Source organism: Dipodomys spectabilis, unplaced genomic scaffold (genome assembly GCF_019054845.1).
Source record: "Dipodomys spectabilis isolate Male_0828 unplaced genomic scaffold, ASM1905484v1 ptg000234l, whole genome shotgun sequence".
NCBI classification, from domain to species: Eukaryota; Metazoa; Chordata; class Mammalia; order Rodentia; family Heteromyidae; genus Dipodomys; species Dipodomys spectabilis.
In genome coordinates, this window is record NW_024870911.1 from 7,681,731 (window position 1) to 7,707,940 (window position 26,210).

The 26,210-nt window shown below is 39.9% G+C and overlaps 1 protein-coding gene and 1 non-coding gene across 5 annotated transcripts in view; one reads left to right on the top strand and one right to left on the bottom strand.

The window, feature by feature from the left end:
• The window catches only part of Ptprr (protein tyrosine phosphatase receptor type R), a 213,882-nt gene that overhangs the window by 120,112 nt on the left and 67,560 nt on the right, over window positions 1–26,210 (top strand). For 2 of the 4 annotated variants that reach the window (XM_042698790.1, XM_042698791.1), the window contains 2 exons: window positions 504–614; window positions 13,859–14,127. In XM_042698790.1, the coding sequence (XP_042554724.1) occupies window positions 504–614; window positions 13,859–14,127 (380 nt within the window). Of the gene's footprint in view, window positions 1–12; window positions 94–146; window positions 226–503; window positions 615–13,858; window positions 14,128–26,210 lie in introns of those variants that run through there. The other 2 variants (XM_042698792.1, XM_042698793.1) reach the window with 2 other exon arrangements.
• On the bottom strand, window positions 10,114–10,220 carry LOC122124427. Its single transcript, XR_006150544.1, has one exon. It is a non-coding gene; the product is annotated as a U6 spliceosomal RNA (small nuclear RNA).

A 26,210-nucleotide genomic window follows, 5' to 3' on the forward strand; every position in this document is an offset into this window, starting at 1 on the left:
GGAAGAAGAAAGAAAAAAAGATCCTGACATTGTTGCTGTGTTTATAAATGCATCATGAGCTTTTGTTTGCACCTGTCAGGCTGTTGTTTAAAGGTACAGAGCTGTGTTACAGCTCAGAAGCCAGTGTGTTGATGATGTGGGAGGGGACTCAGAGGAAGGAGAGCTTCAGAAACATTTCCTCAGCACAGAAGCGAGCAGAACAGAACTCTCTCACCTATGAACCAGGTAGTTTCCAAGACAGACTGTAAGAGACATGGGGAGGACCTGAGCATGCCTGTAGGGCATGCCGGCTCCCACACCAGAGGCTAAGTAATCTCTAGCTGTAGACGGCTTCTGCTGTCTAGATCAGTTTGAGAAACAGCTCTAGCTGCGGGAAGAGGGTGTAGGGGTGCTCCAATACACAGACTGGAATAAAGCTCAAAATATGTGTAGTGTCTGATAAGAACAAAGCCAGTTTCCTCAAGCTGTCATTTAACGGCGGACTTTCTGTTTTGCTTTTCAAGAAAAATGTTTTACAAGGGCAGCACGAAGCGGACAAAATCTGGAGCAAAGAAGGATTCTATGCTGTTGTCATTTTTGTCAGCATCTTTGTTATTATAGTAACGTGTTTGATGGTAAGTTTGCTTCTTTGTCTATTTTATTCTTTGCTGAGCCCTCTATTGAATATTACTGGCTATGATGCCATTCAACTGAATGGGAAGGGAGGGCGAAGCAGAAATAAGATTATAGTCCTGTTAGTTTAGGGATTTCAGCACAGCACTGTGATTGTTACAGGAAAGCCTATGGAGGTGTGAATGTGAGCTGGGTAATGAAGCTGTAATTGCCTGAAAGTTTTCAGTGACTTGATCAACCCTAGCAGGAAGCTTTAGAGCGTGATTGACTGAGGTTATGGAAGACCTCCAAGTCGTTATGGCCTCTTGGGGACACTCTGGGCTCACTTTATTTCTTCTTTTATATCATCTTTATGGAACCCGGGAAATTTTTGTAAAAAAGGAAATATGTCTTTAGGGTAAGCTTTTTCCCAAAGGAAGGGCTGATTTCTGTACTTTTAAAGGGCCTTGGACATTTTATGAAATACCAAACATAAAGACTAAACCACCCACTACTTCCTAACTTTTTGCTGCATGAATACTTTATAAGTATGAAAGAATATACAGTAATCATTCTAAACTCACAGTATAGATGCTTTAAAAGCATGATTCTCATTTGAAAAAAAAAACCTAATCCACAATTTAAGCAGTGCTATTTGGTATTGAATGAGTTAAGTATCTTTCAAGTAGAATGACATATATATATATATATATATATATATATATATATATATATATATATATATATATTCTTTTTAAAAATGTTGTGATGTAACGTAGTACTGGCAGCTTACAAATGAGTTTTAATTTTTTTCTCTGTGTGCTATATTCTTTTTAATTTTGTACATTTTTTAAAGTACGTATTTTTTTAAGTTTTTAAGTGTCCCCCCAAGATATCATACCCCTCATTCTCTCCACCATCAACAAACAGCATTGCCAAGTTTCTTATTTGATTTTCTTCATGTGTGTTCCCCTACTGGGAGGGAGTTTGTGTGAGAGGTTCAGGCTCAGTTTGGGAAGACAAAGGCTAAGTTCATCAAAAGCTGGAAGGTTATAAAATCAATGAAACCTCTAACTGGGTGAAAACAAGTGTATTTCCTAGACCCCCCACCCCACAAATGTAGAAAGTAACTAGAAGTTCCTGAAACATCCACCATTATGAATTCAAATGTGTCGTCTCTGGGTCAGAAATGAAGATTTCAAAAAAAAACATAACCTCATACGCAAGAGAATAGTTTTAAATTTGAATAAAAATAGATTCTTATATCTTAAGTGGTAATGATTAAGAAAACAATTTTTTTTATGGACTGGGAAGGAGGCTCAGTGGTAGAGCGCTTGCCTTGCATGCCTGAGGCCCTGGGTTCGATTCCTCAGCACCACATAAGCAAAAAGAAAAAAGCCAGAAGTGGCGCTGTGGCTCAAGTGGTAGAGCGCTCGCCTTGAGCTGAAGAGCTGAGGGACAGCGCCCAGGCCCAGAGTTCAGGCCCCACAACAGACCCAAAAACAAAAACAAACAAACAAAAAAAAAGAAAGCAAATTTTAATAAAAAGAGAGTTGAAGGTGTTACAGAAACTGCAGCAGAGACACTCATGTCTCAGTGTTTTAAAGGATGTACTTTCTTGTTACGGTTAATTGCACTTCAAAACATATGATTCTTTTTTCTTCACATGGGAAATCTCAAGTGCTTTCTACTTTGTCAGTCACAATTGAAGTGTATTTGCTTTACAGATCAAAAATGGATAGGAGAAGCTGGGGGTGTGGCCCAATGGTACACTATATAACTAGACTACACAAGGCCTTATCTTCAATCACCATCACTGAAAGATGAGAACAAAAAAAGTACAAAGTGATAGAAATGGACAATGTTCTAGTAGTAAATGGATAAGATTCAGAGAAACAAAGGCAAGGATGGAGGGAGTAAGGTAAGAAGCCTTCCTCTACAGGCTTTGAGTGCTAAGGGATAGAGAGAGGCAGAGGGCAGAGCTTGCTATGAACAATTAGTATATTTTGGATTTAGCAGTAGTGACTCAGTGCCCATCTATCTAACACAACCAGACATCTCTATGGTCTCAAGTAAAAGGACCTATAAAAGCCACATCTTTACCTACTCGGAGCTGAGGACAACTCTTTCTTTACTAATTTTTGCTAAATACTAATGTGAAATCCAGAAAGATAAGTAGATCTGCTCCAAAGTTACTAGAGCAAATCAGCAAAGGCATGTTTGGAAAAGTATAGATATTTTCACTTTCATTCATTCATGCTTTCACCACATACTACCAGAAGAAATGCCACTGACGAAATGAGCAAACACTTCATCGGGAAATCTAGATGATAATCAATAGATATTTTTATATAATCATATAGAATGAATATACTAATATGACTTCAACTGTATGACACTCTGGGAAAGGCCAAAACCACAGAGACACTTGCATGGTTATACAAGTAGAGGCTAAAGGAGTATTGGGTAGAAGACAGCTGATTTATAGACAGTGAACATAATTCTTTATTTTTTAATGACAAATGTATGTGGATTCTCAAGATATGTAAAACATACAACACAAAGAGTGACCTCATCTGCACTGTAGGTTCTAGTCAGTAACAGAATATCAATGGTAGTTCATCAACTATAAGGCATGTACCACAACAGTGGGAGTTGTTTGGTGAGGTAGAAGAAAAGAGGGTGTATGGAAATTCTGTACTTTTGGCTCAACTTTGCTATAAACATGAAAACTGCTCTAAAAATAAAGCCTGTCAGTCAGACATGAGTGACTCACATCTATAATCTTAGCTACTCAAGAGGCTGAGATCTGAGGATCATGGTTTGAAGCTGGCCTTGGAAGGAAAATACATGAGCCTCTTATCTCCAAAAAGCCAAAAGTAGAACTGTGTGGCTCAAGAGGTAGAGTACTAGCCTTAAGCAAAAAAAAAAAAAGGCTCAGGGCTGGTACCTAGGCCCTGAGTTCAAGCCTCAGGACCAGCACACAAGAAAAGACAAATCTCTCCATATATAAAAATATTTTGATTGTTAGACTGGTGTGATACTGCCGAGCCATGCTTCCAAACCTGTGCATTTCCCCACCACCACTGATCATTTTTAGCAGAGAGTCTCACGTCCTGCTCTGAGCCAAGATCTGACTGCCTTAGGCTTCCTGTTGTAGCTGGAGTAGCAGGCATGTGCCACTATGTCCAGCTTCCCTCAGTGGAGACAGAGTCTCGTGGATTTTTATGCCTGGGCTAACCTGGAACTATAATTTATACTCTTAATCTCAGCTTCCCATGTAGCTTGAAACAATAAACATGCACCACTGTACCCAGCTATAGGTTTAGAAGGGGTCTTGGAAACTTTTCTGCCTGGGTTGGGCCTCAAACCTTACTCCTCTCTTTCTTAGCCTCCTACCTAGCTAGTATTACAGATGCGAATTACCAACTCCTGGCTTCAATTTAAAAAAAATAAATAAATAAAACAGTGAGTGGTATGGTGGCATCTACCAATAATCCCATGAGAGGTGAAGATAGAAGTGTAGTATGAAGCCAGTCAAGGCATGCTTGAAAAATAAGCTGAAGCAGAAAAAGGCTGCTCAAGTGATAGAGTGCCTACATAGCACACACAAAGCTCTTAGTTCAAATTCTGGTACTGTCAATACATTGTTTTATTTTAAAAATAAACAAAAAGCTGCTATTGTTATAAAATACGTATTTACCATGTGAACAGTGAACTATTTCCCTTAATCAAAGTTTAATCCCCACAGCTATCTTATGAGGCAGATGCGTACCCAGATCCACCCTTATTTTAAAGAAGGAACTTGGTGCCTGTGGCTCATGACTGTAATTCTAGCTACTCAGGAGGCTGAGATCTGTGCTGGTTTGAAGCCAACGCAGGCAGGAAAGTACATGAGGCTCATAGCAACAATAAATTACCAGAAAGCTTGAGTGGGGCTTTGGTTCAAATGGTAGAGTGCTAGCCTTGAGCCAAAGAAACTCAGGAATCATGCCCACGCCCTGAAATCAAGCCCCAGAACCAGCATGTGCGCACACACACACACACACACACACACACACACACACACACAGGAATTTGTACCACCAGAGGATAAAATAATAGTGAGTGATGAAAAGAAAACAATCTGAGATGTGAAAATGCAGGGATAGGCAGAGGGGACAGTGAATGGAATGGTGCTGAGAAGAAGTAAGCTTAGCCCCTTGGGCTAAAGGGGAAAAATGGAAACTGAGGCTAAATCAGAGCCTTGGGGGTGAATGTGTGCATCTGGCAGATCTCATTCCCTGCTGATGGGAAGTGGAGAGGAACAGAGGGTGGCCTTCAGAAGCAGGAGGACCACTCTAAAGGCTATAGACTGATCATAGACCTCATCATCATAGACTGATGAGGAAAATGGTGCTGGCTTCGAGCTGGGGTGAAGAGAAAGGAAGCATTGAGAGCTACTTGAAGGCTGACCCACCAGGCCTTGCATGTCCTTATTTGTAGGAAAAGGAGGAAACAAATAGCAATGTCTCTTGGGTAAGTTGGCTTGACCACCTGGGTGGTGGTCCTCTTACAGTCCAGGAAAGAAACAAATTGAGGAGTAGGGAATAAGGAGAAAGAACCAGTTTTGAATTGTCTAAATAATTCTTGAATAAATCAGAGTGCTTCATTTCAACCACTATCTTAAATTTTAATATGAAAAGAGCATGTTTAAAAGTATTTTTGGAGCTGGAAGTGTGGCTTAAGAGATACAGGGACCCCTTACCTATGGAATACAAGGCCCTGAGTTTATAGCCCTAATATGGCCAGAGAAAGGAAGGGAATGGGAGGGGAGAGGAGGGAAGGAAGGGGAGGGGAGAGGAGGGAAAAGGGAGGAGGAGGAAGAGGAAGAAAAGGAGAAAGAGGATGGAGGAAGGGGGGAGGAGGAAATAAAAAGAAGAGTAATAGAGAAATCAGCAATAAACAGAAAGGAGCTGATCCTCATAGGAAAAGGTATGCTGCCTAACAGATTAAAAAAAGTAGCTAAGTTTCTCTGATAGGTTGCCACAAACAAGTCAACAGCTCACATTTAGGGACCTGTCAAGTGTGAGTGTCTGAAATAAGTTGGTCTTTGTGTTTAAATGATTTTTCCCTTTGTTGTTTTGTTTTGTTACTGTCAGTTTCACAATGAAGTTTCACTTTGACATATTCATATTTGGTTACAGTGTGCCTCATCAGATAATTCCCTCTATTGCTCTCTCCTCCCTTCCTTCTATAAATATGTTTAAGGTGTTGTTGGTCTATTTTATGCATATATATAGAGATATGTGTATATATACATATATTCATTATCTTTAACCTCTCTCCTCCTACTAGTGCTCCACCACACAAATAAAAAGAACCCATCTTACATTCCTGTCATTCACTTTTTTTAGTAATATATTTATTGTTCAAAGAGCTTTTGCTGTGATACTTCACACATGTATCTATTGTATTAATCATATTTATCCCCTGGATTACTCTTTCTTTCCACATCCTCCTACTACCTATTTTTCAACTTTAAAGTTTTCATACACCATCTTGATACACAGAGACACTGTATTTTTAATATTCTATACCCTCTAACAGTATCTTTTCCTCTCTCCCTTTTCTCTAGTCCCTTGAAACAGTCCCACAGTCACAAATAAAGGCACATTTTCTAAAGTTTTTGATAATTATCTTTATTTAAAGTGGGTTTATTTATTGGATCTCTCAGTAATAGTTATATGTAGTATGCTTTTCATACTGAAGTATACTGGATTATTTTATACTTTTGTGACCCTCAAACATATAGAGATAAATTCTATTTCCCATACTTTTATTAATTCTCCCACTCCCCCCCAAAAAAACCTATAACTCAGATTTTTCCTTATGATACTAGTTATATTTAGGATATAACTTCTATTTGTATCTAGTCTTCCTACAGAACACAGAAATGAAAAGTATGTAGCTTGAATATGAAAGTATATAGGTAAATTGCTGTAATGGAGGATAACATGTACTAGATAACAATAACATGAGACTTGGCAAAATTTTTGAAATGTGGCATATTGTTTACTTTCCTTAAAATACAAAAAAAGGGAGAGAGAATCAATGCTGCTAGGCATAAAATTAGACAGGCATGACATTTTCGAATGTGTGACTTATTTAACACTTCTCAAATGTGAATGGAGAGTGGGTGGAGCGACAAATAGACAAATACAATTTTCTAAGAAAAAGAAATTGTGTGGGCAACTTCGAATCCATTCAGTCTGTTTTGGATGAAGGAAGTTTATTACTAAGTAGCATTAGTTCTGAAACTTGAACAAAGAATAGAAAGAACACCATTTATCATCTAAATTAGACCAAATGTACTTAGAGATTTTTAAATTATAAAGGTATTTATGAGATTTTGGTAGAGATGTCTACAAGCAAGATTGTATCTAGAAAGCAGTTTTAGAAATCATGTAGAAACAAGCTGTTTCACCCATTAACAAATCACCTAGATAAGTTTCTTTAGTCATGGTCTGGTAGCTGAGGCCAGAAATCCTCTACTGGATGAGCAGGAATGGCCAGAACATTGCAATACATACCTGTCAAAGCTGGACACAAATAGCCACACTTTTCTAATGTCTTGTATTTGATCCTTAGGAACTGTGGGATATAGAACAAGATTCTTACTTGGAAGCCAGCACCAGTAGCTCACACTTGCAACCTTAGCTACTCAGGAGGCTGAAGTCTGTTGAGCACAGTTCAAAGCCAGCATGGGCAGTAAAGTCTGTGAGACTCTTATCTCCAATTAACCAGCAAAAAGCTGGAAATGGAGGTCTGCCTCAAGTGGTAAACACTAGCTTTGAACAAAAACACTAAGGGCCAGTAACCAGTCCTGGAGTTCAAGGCCCAAGACTGACACCCTCTCTCTCTCTCTCTCTCTCTCTCTCTCTCTCTCTCTCTCTCTCTCTCTCTCTCTCTCTCTCTCTCTCTCTCTCTCTCTCTCTTTCTCTCTCACACACACACACACAGACACACACACACACACACACAGAGTTGGAATGGTTGATTACAGAACAATTTCTAAAGCAGTAGGTATATCTTAATATTGCTCAGACAAATTTTCAATTTTTATTCCACAACAAGACTACAACACTCTTAATCATACTAGTAAAATAATAAGAGCAACGGTGATAGGAGCACTGATAATTAGTTGTTTCCATATATCACACTCTTATTCATATAAAACCGATACAAAATTTATTGTGTGGTACTAAACACTATTCCTAATGTCAAGGAAACCAAGGTTTAAAAATAAAATAATTGACTTGACCAGAACAAATAATGGGTGGGTGAGTGAGCGTGTATATTAAGGATGAGAGAGGGGATCAGAATTAAAACCCAAGTCTATCTGAATTAGAAGTCTAGACTATTTAGCATGATTCCAGGTAATTCCATAATGAAGTCCAATGGTGGGAATTGTATTCCTGTCATTCTATGAACATCTCCTTCTAGCCACAAATGGGTCCATGAATAGGTGGGAATGGCAACATTTACCGGAGCCACTCCACACAGATGGGACAGATAAATGTATGCCACATCATACCTGTGTGTTGTGGACACACCTCTGATTTTGTACTTTGTACCTTGTACTGGCCATGATATTTTATACATCTTGTCTCCTGAAAACCTGATAGTTCTCAAGATGGGGTGGTGTGCCACCTTTGCACCCACAATGTCATGTTTCTGGAATGTAGTAGAAAATTATTCTCATGTATCAAAGTCAAAGAAAAAGAATGAATAAAGTTAGCACATATCTTAATCCAGACAGAAGGTTTTCTGTTACTTAATTTGGAGTATTTTTTTTGGTCGATCGTGGGTCTTGAACTCTGGGCCTGGGTGTCCCTGAGCTTTTCAGCTCAAGGCTATTGCTTTACCACTTGAGCCACAGTGCCACTTCCAGTTTTCTGGTGGTTAACTGGAGATAAGAGTCTCACAGACTTTCCTGCCCAGGCTGGCTTTGAACCGCTAGGATTACAGACGTGAGCCACTGGTGCCCAGCGGGAGATTTTTTTTTTAATTTAATTGAAATCATGCACCAGTGGCTCACACCTATAATCCTAGCTACTCAGGAGGCTGAGATCTGAGGACTAATGTTCAAAGCCAGACTGGGCAGAAAAGCCCTCAAGACTCTTACGTCTAATTAACCAGCAAAAAGCTAAAACTGGAGGTGTGACTCAAGTGGTAGAACTCCAACTTCAAGCAAAAAAAGCAAGAGCACCAGGCCCTAAATTCAAGCCTCAGTGCCCCCCACCCCCACACACACAAAATTAAGAATAAAAGCTCATGTGAGAGCTTTACTTAGCTTCCTCTCAATTTTATATTCCTTGGGTTCTTGTTATGCTATAATTTTTTTCTCCTACTACAGTTTGTCTTTTACAAGTCTTTCTATACAATAGTTCTTTTCTTTATTTCAGAAGACCCAATAATTTTAAAATATCTCAGAGTTCAAAAGCAAGCTGTAGAAGAAGGAGAGGAAAATCCTACCTTCCCATGGCTATGATGAGCATTCAAGATGAGTTGTTAGACAAAGTAAATTCTCATAGAGTATAGACATATACTATAGTCCAGCCCTCAGTCTGTGCAGAGAAAAATCTCAGATTCAGTTTTCCAGAAGCGTTGGGAAAGAGGTTAAGAAGAAAGACTTGAATGGTCCCATGCCTGGAAGTCAGGAAACCTGGATCCTATTATAGTCTAGATTTTACTAGAACCCAATCTCTGCATATCATTCATCTGCACCCTAGTGCAATTTCCTTGTACAACACTTCTCAAGCTGTTATTTTGGACTGATTGCTCTGCGGAAGGGAGCATGGGGCCCCCTGTGCTTTATAGGGGGCCTCTGCCCTCTGTGTACTACTCATACGCCTTCCATTTGCCTTCTCCCCACAACTCTGACAACCAAAACTGGCTCTGGTTGTTGCCAAATGTCCCCTGCAAGGCAAGTTGCCTGCCAGTTGAGAGCTATTATCTTGTAGCTTAATTCCCTGATAACCACCCCACTGCCAGAGCAACCGCTTCCATTTTTTTCTACATTTTTTTCAAACAACCATCTCTTGAGTATTTTATACTTACTTACATGTCTCTTTCATGTTGTATATTTTCCATGTTTACCTTTCCCTAATTAAAGTTGGAGAAATCCATTTTTAACATGGGCTACACTGTGACCAATTGGAAAGCTGACCTCTAATAGGTCATGAAATAGATTAAATAGATTGCTGGGTGTAAAATACGTGACACAGGTTTCTCCTCAAGCAGGTGAGTGGCAGGGAAAGACTTTAGACTCAACTTTGTTCTATACTAATATAATAAAAGTGACCTGTCAGGAAAAACTGAAGTCCATATATTCTTGATTTTTCTATTCTCAGCATGGAAATATATTTTTCCTAAATGCAAGGAAGTAAATATTCTGATGTACATATTCTATTTATATATGAAGAGGCTAAAATATAGCATTTATTCACTATTTTTCTACTGAGTGTGTGTATATCTATGTATAATATAGAACGCTCCACAAATTAGCATATCATCCTTGCACAGGGCCCAGGATAATCTTCTCTGTATCATTCTGATTTTAGTAAATGTGCTAACAAAGTAAGCACTACTGAGTACATTTTTGAAAACATGATTTTGTAATTCAGGAAATCTAACACATTTGTAATGTTAAAATCATATCCCACTTTAAATTCTATAGACTCATCTTTCAGTAATTAATATTTAACTTCACATAGTAAGCTTACCATATATATGCCAACTGTCTGGTATTATTCTAGTATAGGTTTTATAGGCGAAGTCATGGAACTAAAGGAATCAAAAAGCTACAAACCATCAGTACTATACACAGAATAAAGACATTCATTTTCAGTATTTTAAAAAAATTCTTTAGCATACAGAATCCACAGTATAGTAATGAAAATAATTGTAAGTTCTAAGAATGTGGTTTGATGACAGAGTGTTTCTCTAGTATGTACAAGGCCCTGGGTTCAATCTCCGGAAGAAAGGAAGGAAGGAAAGAAGGAAGGAAGGAAGGAAGGAAGAGAGGGAGGGAGGGAGGAAGGAAGGAAGGAAGAAGAAAGAAAGGGAGGAAGGAAGGGTGGAAGGGAGAGAAAATTGGGGATAAATTATAAGACTTCGGAAAACAAAGTCTAGTTTGAAGTCTTTCCCTGCCACTCACCAGCTTAAGAGGAACAATTGTTACATATTTTCCAGTCAATAATCTATTTTATCACTTAGTGAAAAACATCAGGGTTTTTTTCCCTTTATATAAGAATATTTGTTGTGGAAATGTCCAGATATTTTTTTCTCAAAATCTAAGATTTTTATGTTTCCCTACCAGTCCATGATTTCCATCATATAGATCATATAGATCATCATATAGATCATATGAAGAAATGAGGATGAACGAAAGACAATAAGAATTCTGCTTCATCTCCTGATGGTTCAATCTACAGTGCACATTTCTAGTTATCCTTCATAGGTACACAGATTTTTTTTGCACTTGGGGGTGGGGATGGAGGTTAAGGAGGTCCTCTTTCAAATCTAAAGGAGTTCACTCTTAGAATGAATGGTTTTGAAACTCAATGGTGATCACCACAAATATAATGTCAGCCTCTCTTTCCCAGGGCACTGTTGGGACAAGCAGCACCTGAAATAATGTTCAGAGGTAAAAACTGGATAGGTCTCAAGTCAGAGCTGTGCCCAGGCTGGACTGGGTCATAGCTAATTGCTGACTACACAAGCTAATGGCTCACCCACACCTCCATTTCCTTACTGTGTAATGAGCTGGAAAGTCCTCTAATGACCACCCTAACTCAGAGGAATCTGTATCCCTAATTTAAAAGTCGCTTAGCATATATTTTTTTAAACATAGCTGCCCTCCAACCTTCGTTCTTGCTACTACCATTGGGATATTAGATCTGAGACAAACTTAAGTTTTCATTTTGTGTTAAATAATTCAAAGGTCTCGTTTTCATCTCAATTTCCAGTTCTTTGTATCTTAATTTTAGTTGTCTTTCTCGTGACTAGTAGAACATTGTTGAGACTATTTCTTTTTTAGAAAGAAATATGAGTAGTATATATTTTCAAGAATTTACATATTTGAAAAATTCTTTCTGTGGGCTTCATGCATAAACACAAATTTGCCTAATGTGAAAGTTAGGCATCCTTTGTAATAGACATTGTTTTTCCTCAAAGCTGTGACAATGGCTCCATTTCTATCTCTTTACTTTACTGGCATACATGGCCTCAGGGGTTCTTTTAACCTGAGAGTATTCTACATTCCTAACTTCCTTAGAAACAGAGAACTATCTGTTTCGTTCACAGCAAAACACCCTGTAACTTTCACAATACATAGCATAAAACAAGCATGTTTCCTCGTGTACCCTGATTCCTCTGAGTTCCATGTCATCTTTTCTGTTTTCATCTTCATCTCATAATTCTTTTGTTTTACCTACTAGGCAGTCTCTAAGTTTGCTAAATGAATCATTGGTGATATTTTCTTCAATTCTGTTGTATTTTTTTCTTGTTTTTCTTTTTTCTTTTTGCCTAGACAATTTACACATTGCCCATATGTGTCTAGTTCTTGGATCTTTTAAAAATTAATCCCTGTTATATTTGTTATCTTTTCATTTTGGGTTTTTGTATTTTGGTTTCATCCTAGTCATTTTCTGTAATCTTATTTTGTTTTTTTTTTGTTTTGTTTTTTTTTGTTTTTTTGGGGTCCATTCGTGGGGCCTGAACTCTGGGCCTGGGCGCTGTCCCTCAGCTCTTCAGCTCAAGGCTAGCGCTCTACCACTTGAGCCACAGCGCCACTTCCGGCTTTTTTCTTTTTGCTTATGTGGTGCTGAGGAATTGAACCCAGGGCCTCAGGCATGCAAGGCAAGCGCTCTACCACTGAGCCACCTTCCCAGCCCCTGTAATCTTATTTTGTTAAACAAACACTTCTTTCCCAAAATCATATGAGAAAACCAGAAAAAATATTTTCTAAAGTTGGCCTGAAAATAAAAGTATTTTATACCATATGAAGAAATACAAAAGCATTTCTTTCCTCCTCAACTTCAAATGAATTCTTCCTTAATTTCCTTTCCTGGTTACTGTGCTTCAGTAAGAAAATAATCTACCTATACATTTGGACTTCATTATCTTTCCAGTAGATTTAAAATATGGGCATGACTATAATTGAAAGGAACTCTGAGAGAGAAGGGAAAATAGAATTCACTTTCCAATGAGTTAAACATTTTCTGTTGTTGTACCAGGAATGCAAGGCACCAGGAAAGCCTTCCTCCTAAAATAGAACTTGTGCAGCTAATGAGTTCTAGAAATTAGCCAGAGGAGTTAGGTTGGTAGATACAGATACTATCAGCTGTACACCTTCAGGTAATTGCTGATAATAGGTTGTCACCTCTCCAAGTGCACTCGCTTATGAAGTCATTCTCTAAGAACATAGGTGACGACACTTGGGATATCTAGTTTCTACAGGAATTGGAGCAGAGGAGTTAGAGCAGCAGCAGAAAAATCCTTTGAGAAATTAAGCCTGAAGACAAAAATATGTCCTAGCCTACAGGGTAGCCCAGAGAGTCACAATGAAATCACTCTCATTCTTTCAAAAGTTCAAAAGTAGTCATCCTACCAGTTCTGAATTGAAGTTGCCAGTCCAGAAGGATTTCTGATAATGGAGAAAAAAAAGGGACTGTGTTGCTTTTTCCTGTATGTATTAAAAATTTTAAAGGGAAGGGGATAAGATGGAAAATTCTGGCTGTCCAAAATTTCTTGAAAGATATCCTAAGTTCAATGCAGTATTTACCAAGTGAAGAAAGTATGTTTTATAGAAAAGGTATTTTAATGATAACATTTTATAAGACTTCTTTTGGCACAATGGTCTGTTTCTATGAAGAACATTAGGCTTGTGTTTTATGGCTAGTCTTGCTACCTACCCTTCTAATAAATTCTTATGTGGCATTTTTTTTTTTGTAGTTAGTCAAATTTGCTTTTGAATCTATCTTTGAGCCATAAATTCATGTACGCAAATCTTTGTCATAACTAGAAATACCAAACATAATCTTAGGAAAAGAAAAAAAAAATCTCAGAATCACCAAACAAAAATTCTTCCTAGAAGACTGCCCCTCCTTCCTCCTTTAACCTTTATTTTGAATTGTCTTCTCAGGGTAGAAAAGATCACAGTGTCATCCAGGGACTGAAAAACTGACCAGAGCCCTTTATGTCACTTTTTTTTTTTTTGTAGATTCTTTACAGATTAAAAGAAAGGTTTCAGCTTTCCTTGAGACAAGATAAAGAGAAAAACCAGGAGATCCACCTATCACCCATTGCATTACAGCCCGCACAGTCTGAGGCAAAGACAAACCACAGCATGGTCCAACCCGAGCAGGCCCCCAAGGTACTCAGTGTTGTCGTAGATCCTCAAGGCCGATGCACTCCTGAGATCAAAGCTACCACCTGCACCTCTGTCTGCCCGTCTCCTTTCAAAATGAAGCCCATAGGACTTCAGGAGAGGTAAGAGCTCAACCTCTATACACTGTTTTATGTAGGAAAGAGTCATAAACTATAAAAGGATAGAACTAGAAATGACTGGCAGAGCTGGGGAGAGTCATTCACCTCCATAGACACCAGGAACATGTAGTACTTGCTTGTCTCTTACATGAGTCTCTCTGTGCTTGAGAAAAAGCCTTTCTTGTCTGTCTGATTCTGTGAGCTTGTATAGACAGTCCCACGTCCAGTCTATCTGCAACTAGAGGACAGACCACTATGACTAGGTATTGAGTATTATTGAAACACAGACATGAGTGAATGGCTATCAAACTCTGGTGTGAAGAGATAGAATAAATGCAAGGATGTTTCCAGTCATTGAGATCATGGAAGAATCTGTGCCACAAATTAATTGATTTAAAAATTTCCCTCTGCCTCCTTTGACTACAATACACATTAAATATGGAGTTCCAAAGTTGGGCACTGGTGGCAAAAGACCAAAGCAGTGCTTGAGGCATGGCTCAAGTGGTAGAGCAACAGCAGAGCAAGCAAGCAAGTCAAGCAAGTACAAAGCCCTGAGTTCAAATTCCAGTACTATTAAAAAAAATTCAAGACAATTTTGTTACCTTACCGGCCTTTGAGATGTAGCTATTTATATGATAATCAATACTAATACCCCTCCATTTAAAGCAAGTCCAGTGTCAGAAAACTAGAAAATGCAAAATTCTCATTTGTGAAGGGCTTTTTGCTATCCCCAAATATTAGTACTTTTTTGTAATGTTTACTGAAATTAATTCACTTTTATACTTAGAACACTACTTACATCTAACATTGTACACTAGAATAGTGAAGAATTAAGAAGGCTTCACTGTACATTCTCTTCCTGGTTTCTAGTATCTCTACTTTCTATCACTGTTCTGGTTGTTGCCCTTAGGTTTTTGTTTGTTTGTTTGTTTTTGTTGATCATGGGGCTTGAACTCTGGGCCTGGGCGCTGTCCCTCAGCTCTTCAGCTCAAGGCTAGCACCCTACCACTTGAGCCACAGCGCCACTTCTGGCTTTTTTTTTTTCTTTTTTTTTCTATTAATGTTTTTTTGTTGTGAAAATACCGTACAGAGGTGTTACAATTACATGAGCAAGGTAATGAGTACATTTCCTTTTTTTTTTTTAATTGTGAGAATACCATACAGAGGAGTTACAATTACGTGGGCAAGATAACGAGTACATTTCTTATCAAGCATTGTTACCTCCTCATTGTTTCCCCTTCCCATCCCTTCCCATACTCCTCCCCTCCCCCCACCTGGTCCGCCCCCCACCCCCTACCAAAGTTGTTAAGTTCTTTTTTCGACATATGGCTTTTTTTTCTGCTTATGTGGTACTGAGGAATCAAACCCAGGGCCTCATGCATGCAAGGCAAGCGCTCTACCACTGAGCCAACTTCCCAGCCCTGCTCTTAGGTTTTGAGATTTCATATGTACATTCTAATTATATTTCCAATGATTTGTCATCATGTCCTATAAAAAATAGTCATGCTTTGCATGCACACACTTCATGGAGAAATAAAAGATGGCCTAGGGCTTTATAAAATACAGAAGATTGAAAATGATCATTGAACTTCTTTGTAACTATTGTTAATGAACAATGAATAATGTGAAATGAACGTTCTTGGTTATCCTGATCTCTAACAGCCTTGAAAGAATAAACACTGATGCTACATCAGCAAGAAATCGAGAATAATCACATCAGTATTCCTACCTTGCTTCCTCCTCCCACCCCCAAATACTTTTGGCTCCTGACAGCTTCATAAGGGTCTCATTTCTCTTACTTGGACACAAGAAATTAGTCTTATGGATACAGTCTGAAAAGATAGACAAGACAGGTAAAAGTGGTAAAGTGGGTTCCAGACCCAGGTCTTTCATGGATTGAATGGGTTCGCAAGTCAGTCAGTCACCTGGCATCCCTTGTCTTCTAAAATAGCAAAGGACAACCTTAATTTCTTAACCTCCTTCAAATCTTCTTCTTAAGGCACTGATGATTGCTTCAAGAAGAAATTGTAAGACTGAGATCTCACATCAGTACTAATGCAAGGGGCAGAGCAGATGGAAAGGTGTTCCTAGAGGCAGTCAGGAAGGTATACAGTCTAGAGAAGATTTAAGGATCATAATAAGCTACCATGCACCCCTAAGTCTAAGCAAATCCAATAAAAAAATCATCCAAGAGATGATACACCGGATGCTCCTAGCACCCTGCTCTTTGGAGACCACTGATGAGTGTGTTGGGATTCCAAGGGGGCACAAGGTTAAACAGCTATGCAATTCATTTGATTGAAGTGAAGGTTTGAGCCACAGTAGGACTCAGGCTGAGCAAGTGGCTAATCATGTTTAAATGTGTTTGCTGTTGCCTGATCTACATCCTGTCCTGCATCCTTGTCCCTGAGTCTTCCACCCACTTCCTCCTGCTTCCTCCCAGCCCGAGTCAGGGCAATATATTCTCTGCAGAGGACTCCAGGTCCATTCCTTCTTAGTCTAATAATGTACTTCATTCATTTTTCTCCTCTGGATTTCAACTAACTCGTCCTGACTAATGGTATTCCCTAGAAACAAGCTCCTTTTGGCATTGAAAGATAATCTAGCCACATTCTTGTTTTTGTTTTTTTTTCTGGTTCTTATCTTCCCTTCCCTTCCCAAATAAGCATCCTAAAGGAACAGAGTATGTTTGTTGTCTCTTTGGTCTGCAACCTTCCGTCCTCTCTTTTTCTTTTGTATATTCTTTTAGTGAGCTGATGATGGGTGATCAAATTACCCAATACCAAACACACGATGATCTCTTCCCACATAGCACTAATGACTCCCTTCTCCTCTTCTCCTCCCGCTCCTCCTTTGTCCTCCAAGATACCATTTTTCTTTTCCTTGAGTGGCTACCTTTATCCTCTCACACAGATAGCCTTTCTCCTACTCATCTCAGTGTTTCACCCTTCATCTCTGTGCAATCTAGCCACAGCTACTCTTTCCTGTGCTGGAAGACCCCTAAGGACATATCTCAGCTCACATCTGCCTGTCTATGGAGAGCAGACCCATGTCCCAACTGAACATCTCTACTGTGATCTTGCTTAAACACAACTGATTTAAAACACCAGGAAATGAAACTCAAAACCTTCCTTATCAAATCATTTCTCTTCTATTTTGTTTCTGAGTCCTATGAATCTGGTAATACCTTCAACTATTCTTGTTTTTTCTTTTCCCTTCGCCATCCAACCCCAATACCACTAAGTACTCAGGACCTGCCATTTCTCCTAAGCAGTCTCTTGTCAGTAACAAGTCAGTGCTTTTCCAGCTCATTCTCTAGACAATGCAATGAAAAGCATATATTTTTTTTAAGTTTCACATTACCTTCTAGATGAAATTGACCATTCCTCTGTATGGAACATGAGATCTTTTCTTATCTAGCTTTTGCCAGGCTCTGTCCAACCCCCTTTCCTGCTAAACACCAACACATATTCATCCTGCTACCCAGGTCATTTTCCCAAGCACCATGCCATTCTCTTCATTTTGGGGGGGAGGGGTCCAGTCGTGGGCCCCCGAACTCTGGGCCTGGGCGCTGTCCCTCAGCTCTTCAGCCCAAGGCTAGCGCTCTACCACTTGAGCCACAGTGCCACTTCTGGCTTTTTTCTTTTTGCTTACATGGTGCTGAGGAATCGAACCCAAGGCCTCAGGCATGCAAGGCAAGCGCTCTACCACTGAGCCACCTTCCCAGCCCACGCCATTCGCTTTAAAAGTGTATGATCTCTGTATTTAGGAGCCTATCTTTTCCCTATTCCTATAGGTCCTTGAAAAAGTGCCACCACACCAGTCAGTAGGAATCTGGGTCAACATACCAAGGAGAAATGGCTTTATTTTCTTGTACTTCACACACACTAAACATTTGTTATAAGTCCCACCGGACCTAAAAGATAAAAACTTAATCTAAGTTGATTAGATTGTTGATAAACTTAACCCCCCCCCCCCCACCTCTCTGGTGCTCAGGGATTTTATCCAAGGTAATATCTGCTTTGATATTATCAAACTGCCATTTTACTAAAGTATACATTATGTCTTTGATCCTAAGAAGTCCATTTGACATGGCTGTTACCAAGACGTTCCTTATTGCTATTCATACAGCCCCTACTTTTCTAGCAATGAATTCCACCATTTCCCTCTCTTTCCTTGTCTCAGCTGTGACCAACCTATTCTTAATACCCAATCTTACTTCTCTTTGCAAATGAAGACACAGGAAACTCAGTCCATGTCTAAGACTCCAGCTCCCTAAGACTCCTTCCAACCCCTTTTTCTCGAGGTTCTACCAAGGATCAGAGTCTTCTTGCTGAAGGCTACCCAATTCCTAGGGCTCATCCCATGAAGGACTGGGGGCTCACTGCTATTTCAACACCCCTGGCAATTCCTCCAGCCCTTCTCCACTCCAGGAATTCATAGACTCTGTCTCTGTCTCCCTCTCTCTCTCTCTCTCTTTCTCTCTCTCTCTCTCTCTCTCTCTCTCTCTCTCACTCTCTCTCTCTGTCTCTCTCAGTCTCTCACTCTCTCGTTCTCTCTCAAGCTCTATAAACAGAAGCTTTTCTCTACTGAGTTCACATTCTACCTTATCTGGCCTCCATACCTAGAGGCAAGTCCTTCCACTAAAGGCCTGACCTTTAGAACTTACAGACCCATACTGGACTCGAATTTCTAGGCCTCCTGCTTTCACATTCCTTCCCGAAGGCTATAAAACAGAAATGCTTGACAGCCTGAAGACAGGGGAGGTCCAAAGGTGAGGGGGAGGGACTGGACACGGCAGGAGTGATATTCAATCCTTACTTCTTGTTGGAAGCCATTCCAGGTTCTCTCTACCTACTTGAGCTTCTCCTAGAAACCCACCCTGACTCCACAGTGACTGGCCTTTGCTCCCTCTGGTGTGGATGCTGTGTCTCTTGTACTTTGGGGAGGTATATTGCAGGTTTCAGTATAATCATTTGTCTTAGCCAATTGACTCTGAAGTTTTTGAGGATATGATTTAATGGTCTCTTTAACCTTTTACATATGGAGAATAGTCCCTGAAGAGAAGGCACTCTCTTGGAAGTACCTAAATGAATGATTCTCATGAGTAGTCCCAAGGCAGCTTCCAGTAGCTATAACACTCGGCATACTCCACCAACTCTTCCTCTACGATTCTCACTCCCATTTTTCATCTTTGATTCCCTGCCAACGTGGCATAGTAAAAAAAAGTTAAGATGATAAAAATATGAAGGGCATACAGTATGCTGTGTAGCCAGAAAAGTTCTCTGACAGTTTTAAGCCTTAAAATTTTATGCTTGTGTATTCTAATGACACCTTTCATAGTTCCTTGCATTTGAAACTCCATCTTTTGGAGCTAAAGAAATCATCTTCTGTCTGGCTATGAAAACATGAGATAATAAAGGCTGCACTAAGAATTAATTCTCCCCAAAGGATTTTGGGTCATTCTATATAAACCTTTCTGATGAGCAGAATCTATTAACTTGACATTATTAATAATGAAACATAATTTTAAAATTAAAATATAAGTAGAAGAAAATATTCAGACTAAATTCATGTGCTTAAATAAACATAAAAATATACCTTGAAAAAGCATGAAGATTGGAGAATTTTAGCATTATAATGGTTCTTTTTTCTTTTTCCTTATTTCTAATTAGTCACTAAGTCTTATTGATTCTGGTGAGTCCAATTTGCTCATTATTGATTTATTCTCCGATCATCACGCTGATCCCAACTCTCACTAGTTTATCATTGAGTTGCTATGTGTTCTTTTTATAAAAATGATTCTAAGAATAATGTTACATATTTCACATACATTATTCTATTTCATCTGTCTATATGTAATTCCTCCCTCGCCTATAATTCCTCCTCTTTCAATTCATGCTGAATACTATCCAGGTTTATCTTGCTATCACAATGCTTTGCTGTGCCAAAATCCCTTCTAGCTTCCCTTTGTCTACTACAGGTTAAGATGAGGACTTCTTTACTGGGCCTCGTGCAGGGAGAAAATCCTACACCTCTCAGGCCTTGATTGTTTTCTTCAACTCTGTTTGTCACAAGGCCTGAAAATAAACTCTGTCTCATCCGGTTTGTTCCCATTCCCATTCTCACTGCCCTGTGTTCCTGCCCAAATTGATCAGCCCTTCTTCATCCCTCCCTCCATCCTGTTTCCAATTTCCAGCCTCCAGAACCCACCACAGAACGTCCCTTTTACCACTGGCTATAAATTCTATCCATGAATACAGAGATGTTTACCATGGGCATTCAGAAACACACCCCTCTGTCGCAGTGATTTTGCTTAAAGAATCGTTCCCAAAGACTGAACTTCGTAACATGTCTTGGACCTTAACCAGACTGCAAGAAACTTAAAATTGAGCCACTGTGGCTGAAAAGACCTTCTGTCTCCCCTGGTTCCTGCAATCCTGCTACATAGTAAACACACAGAAAGCGTTATGGAGTTAATTCATTTTCCTTTGTATCTGGGGATCTCACATGTTTCTAAAGGACCTTCTGTAAGAACACATTGCCCAGTGATAAACAACAGAACTGAGTCTCTGACATTTATTAAATAAGTGACTCAACAGATTAAGACCTCTGTGGTATAGTTTTTGCAATCTGCAAATCAGTATCTGCTTCACCTTACTTCAAAGGATATTATAAAATTAACAACCGATATAAAATGGCTTGGTTCCTTTGAGAAGGGAAAGAAATGCTAGTATTACTTTTGCTTTTGTTTTCTAAATCCATTTCACAAGTCCATAATATGTACAAGGGCAGTTCTAATTCAGAGCTAAGGAAAATTGTTTTTGTTTTGTTTTGTTTTGTTTTTGGTCAGTCATAGGCCTGGGCACTGTCCCTGAGCTTTTCAGCTCAAGGCTAGTGCTCTACCACTTGAAGCCACAGTGCCACTTCCAGCATTTTCTGAGAAATCAGAAAAGGCTGAGAAATCAAACCTATGGCCTCATGCATGGGAGGTAAGCACTCTACCTCTGAGCCACCTTCCCAGCCCCTAAAACTAAGGAAAATTGAAACTATTTTTTTAACCAAATTGAAACAGTCGAACCTGCTCTATGACATCCTACAACTTCCTGTCAATTTATTTCTTGTTTTTGGTCCCATTTACAAATATATTCCTTTGTATGGAACTTATAAATTAGCCATTAGTAATATCAAATTAATCTAGACTGATTGAACAAATGACTTCCTTTTCCTCAGTGAGTCCAGTGGTTAAAGGTATTGAATGCTTCGGAATGACTCTGTGTATAACTCGGAATCTGCTTGTTAACCTGCAATCAGGAGGAGAGCATGTGCCATATACAAGTCTCACGATGGTAAAGAGAGATGACACCTTTCCTGTGGCTAGTGCAGCTTGAGGCTATAGTTAGCTTCCTTTCCCGTTCTTCTTTTATCCCAGGCTTATCTTCAAGTCTTCCCCTTGTCACTCTCAAGAATGAACTGCTTTAAGATGCTCAAAGCACAAGGAACCACCTTCAAATTCCCAAAGCTGCCCAACTGTGGTCTTTAGAAATAGAAATGTGTCTGCAGCTTTCCCCGTTAGGCTATGTGGTGATGAATGGCTGGGTTTGTTTTAAAGGAAATGGACAGGCACATTGGAATATTTTCATTGTTTCCTCATTCTCTCTTGATTTCCTATTAGAAGAAAAAAAAACTGAGCAAGAATAGAAAATAAGGATGGACTCATGTTCTGCAGTAGCAGCCATCCTAACTTACCACTTACTCTTTCCAGATCAGTTACCTGCAGAAAAGCACCATGAAGGAGCTTTTCTTCATGCCCAAGTATGAGTCTAAAGGGGATTTTAAGGGTCGTACCTTGGCCAAACCTAGTAGATTCCCATCAGAGTTACAAGTTCATCTGCAATGGTGAAAGCAATGTAAAGACAGGCCTTGCCAATCAAATGTTGAGTGTTCTTCACCCAGGCACAAAACCTTTATCTATTGCAGTTCTCTGCTGGCCCACTAGAATATCCTCATTCATGTTAGTAAAAATACATTTCTGTAATCAATCATTTATTTGTTTTTGTCAGTACTGGGGCTAGGACTCAGGGCCTGGGTACTATCTCTTAGCTTTTTCTGTTCAAGGCTGGCACTCTACCACTCAAGCCACAGCCCACTTTTAGGTTTTTGGTGGTTAATTGGAGATAAGAGTCTCATGACTTTTCCTGCCCTGGCTGACTTCAAACCTTGATCCTCAGATCTCAGTCTCTTAAGTAGCTGGGATTATAGGTGTGAACCACCAGTGCCTTGCTACAATACTCAATAAATTTTAGCTCTGGAAATCCTTAATTTTTCCTAATAAGTTTTGAAGGAAGATAGCCTAGCTATCTGGCATAAGTTATATAAAAATATAGAAATACTCTGGAAATTAATATCTGGATTCTTGAAATAAACCCACTAATAAATGTGGAACTCATTAATAAATATGGAGCTGACTTCCCTCACTTCCTGTCAGATGAGGAGGAGGTCCAGAATCTTTTCTGAGATCTCAGGTGAGGGGTCTGGTTTTGGTTTTGGTTTTAAGCATAGCCTGAGAGAATGTTTTTGTCCCCATGATTTATTGAGAGGATGTTCTCAGGATAAGTAAGTGGCAGAGGCAGAACAAAGAAGAGAACTTGCAAAAGTGTGGTTTCAGATGGTCTCTGCCCTCAGCCTGATGGCACAGGGAATTCTTGAACTCCAGAGGCAGCTCAGGGACAATGGTTCCCCATTGTGAGAAATGGGCGGGACACCTGTTTCCTAATGCCAATCAACCATCCACTTGAGGCCACCTGGGGGTTAATAGAAGCATAACTTTCTAGGCACCCAAGGGCTAGGCACCTCCCATCAGCTGATTCTCCAGAGAGGTGGTATCTGGGCACCTTTAACAGTCGATGAGAACAGTGGGGGAGAAGATGGGAACAGCAGCCTGTAAGAGGGGTGTGGATGGAATCAGCAGTGTTACCACACTTACCAAAGGTTCCCATACTAGTTACAATGTGTGAAGTTGATTGTCCTGCTTTGTTTGATCTTTCCAGGCCATTACACACCTACTGCATGGTCTCCTTTAAGTAAACACCATTTGTTCTATTGGAAACTATGCACCATTGAGTGTGGTCTGTCAACATGACTCATTTGCTCCACCTGACAATATATTGTTACCCATCACAAATTAAAAAAAAAAAAACATTTAGAAGTCAGTCCCCTTGTTACTCTAAATAACATCAATAAAACCTAACTAATTCAATCAGACATATGCACTGCTTATTTTACTCTCACAAAGTAGAGGAAACTCATTCTGAGAACACTGACATTACCAAATAACATTGACATGACCAAATCATTATTCATAAAGTCCTAGAAGTGTAAGAGTGGTAAACAGAATTTGACCCAGGCAGTAGAGCTCTAAGTCTGCACTGACCAATGTTAAACTCTCACTCCTTAAGAGAAGGAACTCATTCCTAAATTTCATGAAAAATAAAGAAAAAACTAAAATCCAGATTAATGTATTTGGCAAAAAGAATTATTATAGATTGCCACACTGTTACTCCTACCACTTTGAGCCACAGCGCCACTTCCGGTTTTCTGGTGGTTAATTGGAGATAAGAGTCTCACTGACTTTCCTGCCTGGGCTGGCTTTGAACCATGATCCTCAGATCTCAGCCTCCTGAGTAGCTAGGATTACAGGGGTGAGCCACTGGCACCTGGCTATTTTTCAGATTTTTAAATCAAGCAAAATGTTACATTTCTAAGGCAGATTCAGAACACCCAAAGTGGGTCACTGTCCCCTTGAGACAAACAAGCCCACAGCCGCAGTCTTCCTTTACCTGGTCATTCCTGTCCTAGAAAGTCCAATTGTTAATCCGACATGAAAAACCAAGATGACAATCGCCATGAAATGGTAAAGCGGCTGAAGTGCGAGGCAAGATAAAACAATTATCCAGAAAACTGTTCTCAAAAGATGTGGATGGGGAGGTCTCTGCATTTCCCAATGGGCTGGACAGTCACTAGCCCCTTTCACTCTGCGTGCAGTGAAGAGTGGGTTGAAAGGAGCAGGAGAGCAGATGCATGTCCGTATCCTCCACACAGCTGTGGCACATGCTGTCAGGACAGTACAGACAATGGCAGCTGGCCTACCTCTGCCAGCCGCTCATTCCATCTTCCCAGCATCCCTTGAGATGAAGCCAGAAGGGCACCTTTTGTCCTTTCTTATAGGTGAGCCAATAGAGGGCTTGAGTGATCAAATAGAATGCTGAGCTTCACAAAGAAAAGCTGGCAATTCAAACCTAGAAGGTCTGACCTTAAAATCTGCATATGACCACTTCGTTCTACTTCTTTCTGATGAGTGTGTGTGTGTGTGTGTGTGTGTGTGTGTGTGTGTGTGTGTGTATTGGTCCTGGCACTTGAATGCAGAGCCTGGGCACTGTCCCTGAGCTTCTTTGTCTCAAGGCTAGCACTCCACCACTTGAACCACAGTGCCACTTCCTGCTTTTTCTCAGTAGTTTATTAAAACTATAGGAGTCTCATGGACTTTCCTGCCTGGGCTGGCTTTGAACCATAATCCTCAGATCTCAGCCTTCTGAATAGCTAGGCTGATAGGCATAAGTCACCAGCAACCAGCTCTGATATATTTTAACTTCCTAATTTTTTGTAATTATATTCTCATAAAATTATTTCATAAGGATTCCAGAGATGGGGAGTCATTAGAGACATACACAAATCCCTCATTTATGATCAACCAACCAAGTAACAAACAAAACCAAGCAGCCTTCCTCTTTATTTGCAGGATAGACTTAATTGCATTGTTATGTAGGTGGAGTTTGGGGTTTTTGAGGGGTTCAAAAGCTGTCTTTAAAAATGTAAAACTATAAAAATGAAAACCCACTAGGATTAAGAAAATAGATGCAAAAAGGTTTGAAATATGTCAGAGTCAATAACAAGTCATGAGATAAAATGTGAATCTTTTTAATTAACACTTTCTATAAGCCTGTATTATTTATACAAAGGAGTTTCATTGTGATATTTCCACACATGCGCATTATGTACTTTAGCCATATAATAATGTTAAATGACAGCCATTACTATTAGGAGCTAAGATAGGTAGGTGGTAGATAAGTAGGTGGTAGGTAGGTAGGCAGGCAGGCAGATAAGTAGGTAGGTAGGTAGGTAGGTAGTGTGGTGTTTGTTATTATTGTTTTTTTGAAGTTAAGGATGAAACCCAGCCCTTCAAGCATTCTAGGTAAGCACTCTGCCACTGAGCTAAAGCCCAAGCTCCAACACGCAGCTTTAAAGGACTGAGGCTGAGGAAAACAGCACACACCAGTAATCCTATTTGGGTGATAGAGATCAAGAAGGTCAGAGTTCAAGGGAAGCCAGGGCAAAAGTGAGCAAGACCTCATCTAAACAAAACCTGGGTGTGATAAGGCACACCTGTCATCCCAGCTTCTGTGAGATCGTGGTTGAGGCCTGCCTGAGCAAAACAAAACAAATGATCCTATCTGAAAAATAGCAAATGCACAAAAAGCGTTAAGGTTGTGACTCAAGTGTTAGAACCTGCCTATCAAGCAGAAGACTCTGGGTTCAAGCCCCATACTACCAAAAAGAAGAAAATGACCATTACTCGGGAATGAACACAACCTACTTCACTTCTGAGCAGAGCCTGAAATGTCTGAGCTTTTGTAGGAATAAAAGCCCTAAGACTGTGGACCCAGAACCTTCCAACAGCCATCACCATCACCACCATTGCCTCCGTTCCCCTCTCTAATTTCCCTTTCCCCCAGCATGACACCGTGGCAGAATGACAACAGGAAGTTCCACTGTGAACTGCTCCTGTGGTGTCTGCCACCAGCCCACCCCTCACCCAGCTGGCCTCATCCTGTCCCAAGGTACAAGCAGACAGGCTTACTGAGCACCTCCACATCCATTAACCTGAAACCTGAGCCCGGTCTTGGGCTTCCAGTTTCACCAGGTGGACTCCAATTCCTCCATTCACACGGTGAATGTGTGTGTGTGTGTGTGTGTGTGTGTGTGTGTGTGTGTGTGTGTGTGTGTGTGCAAATCCAATCACCGTGGGA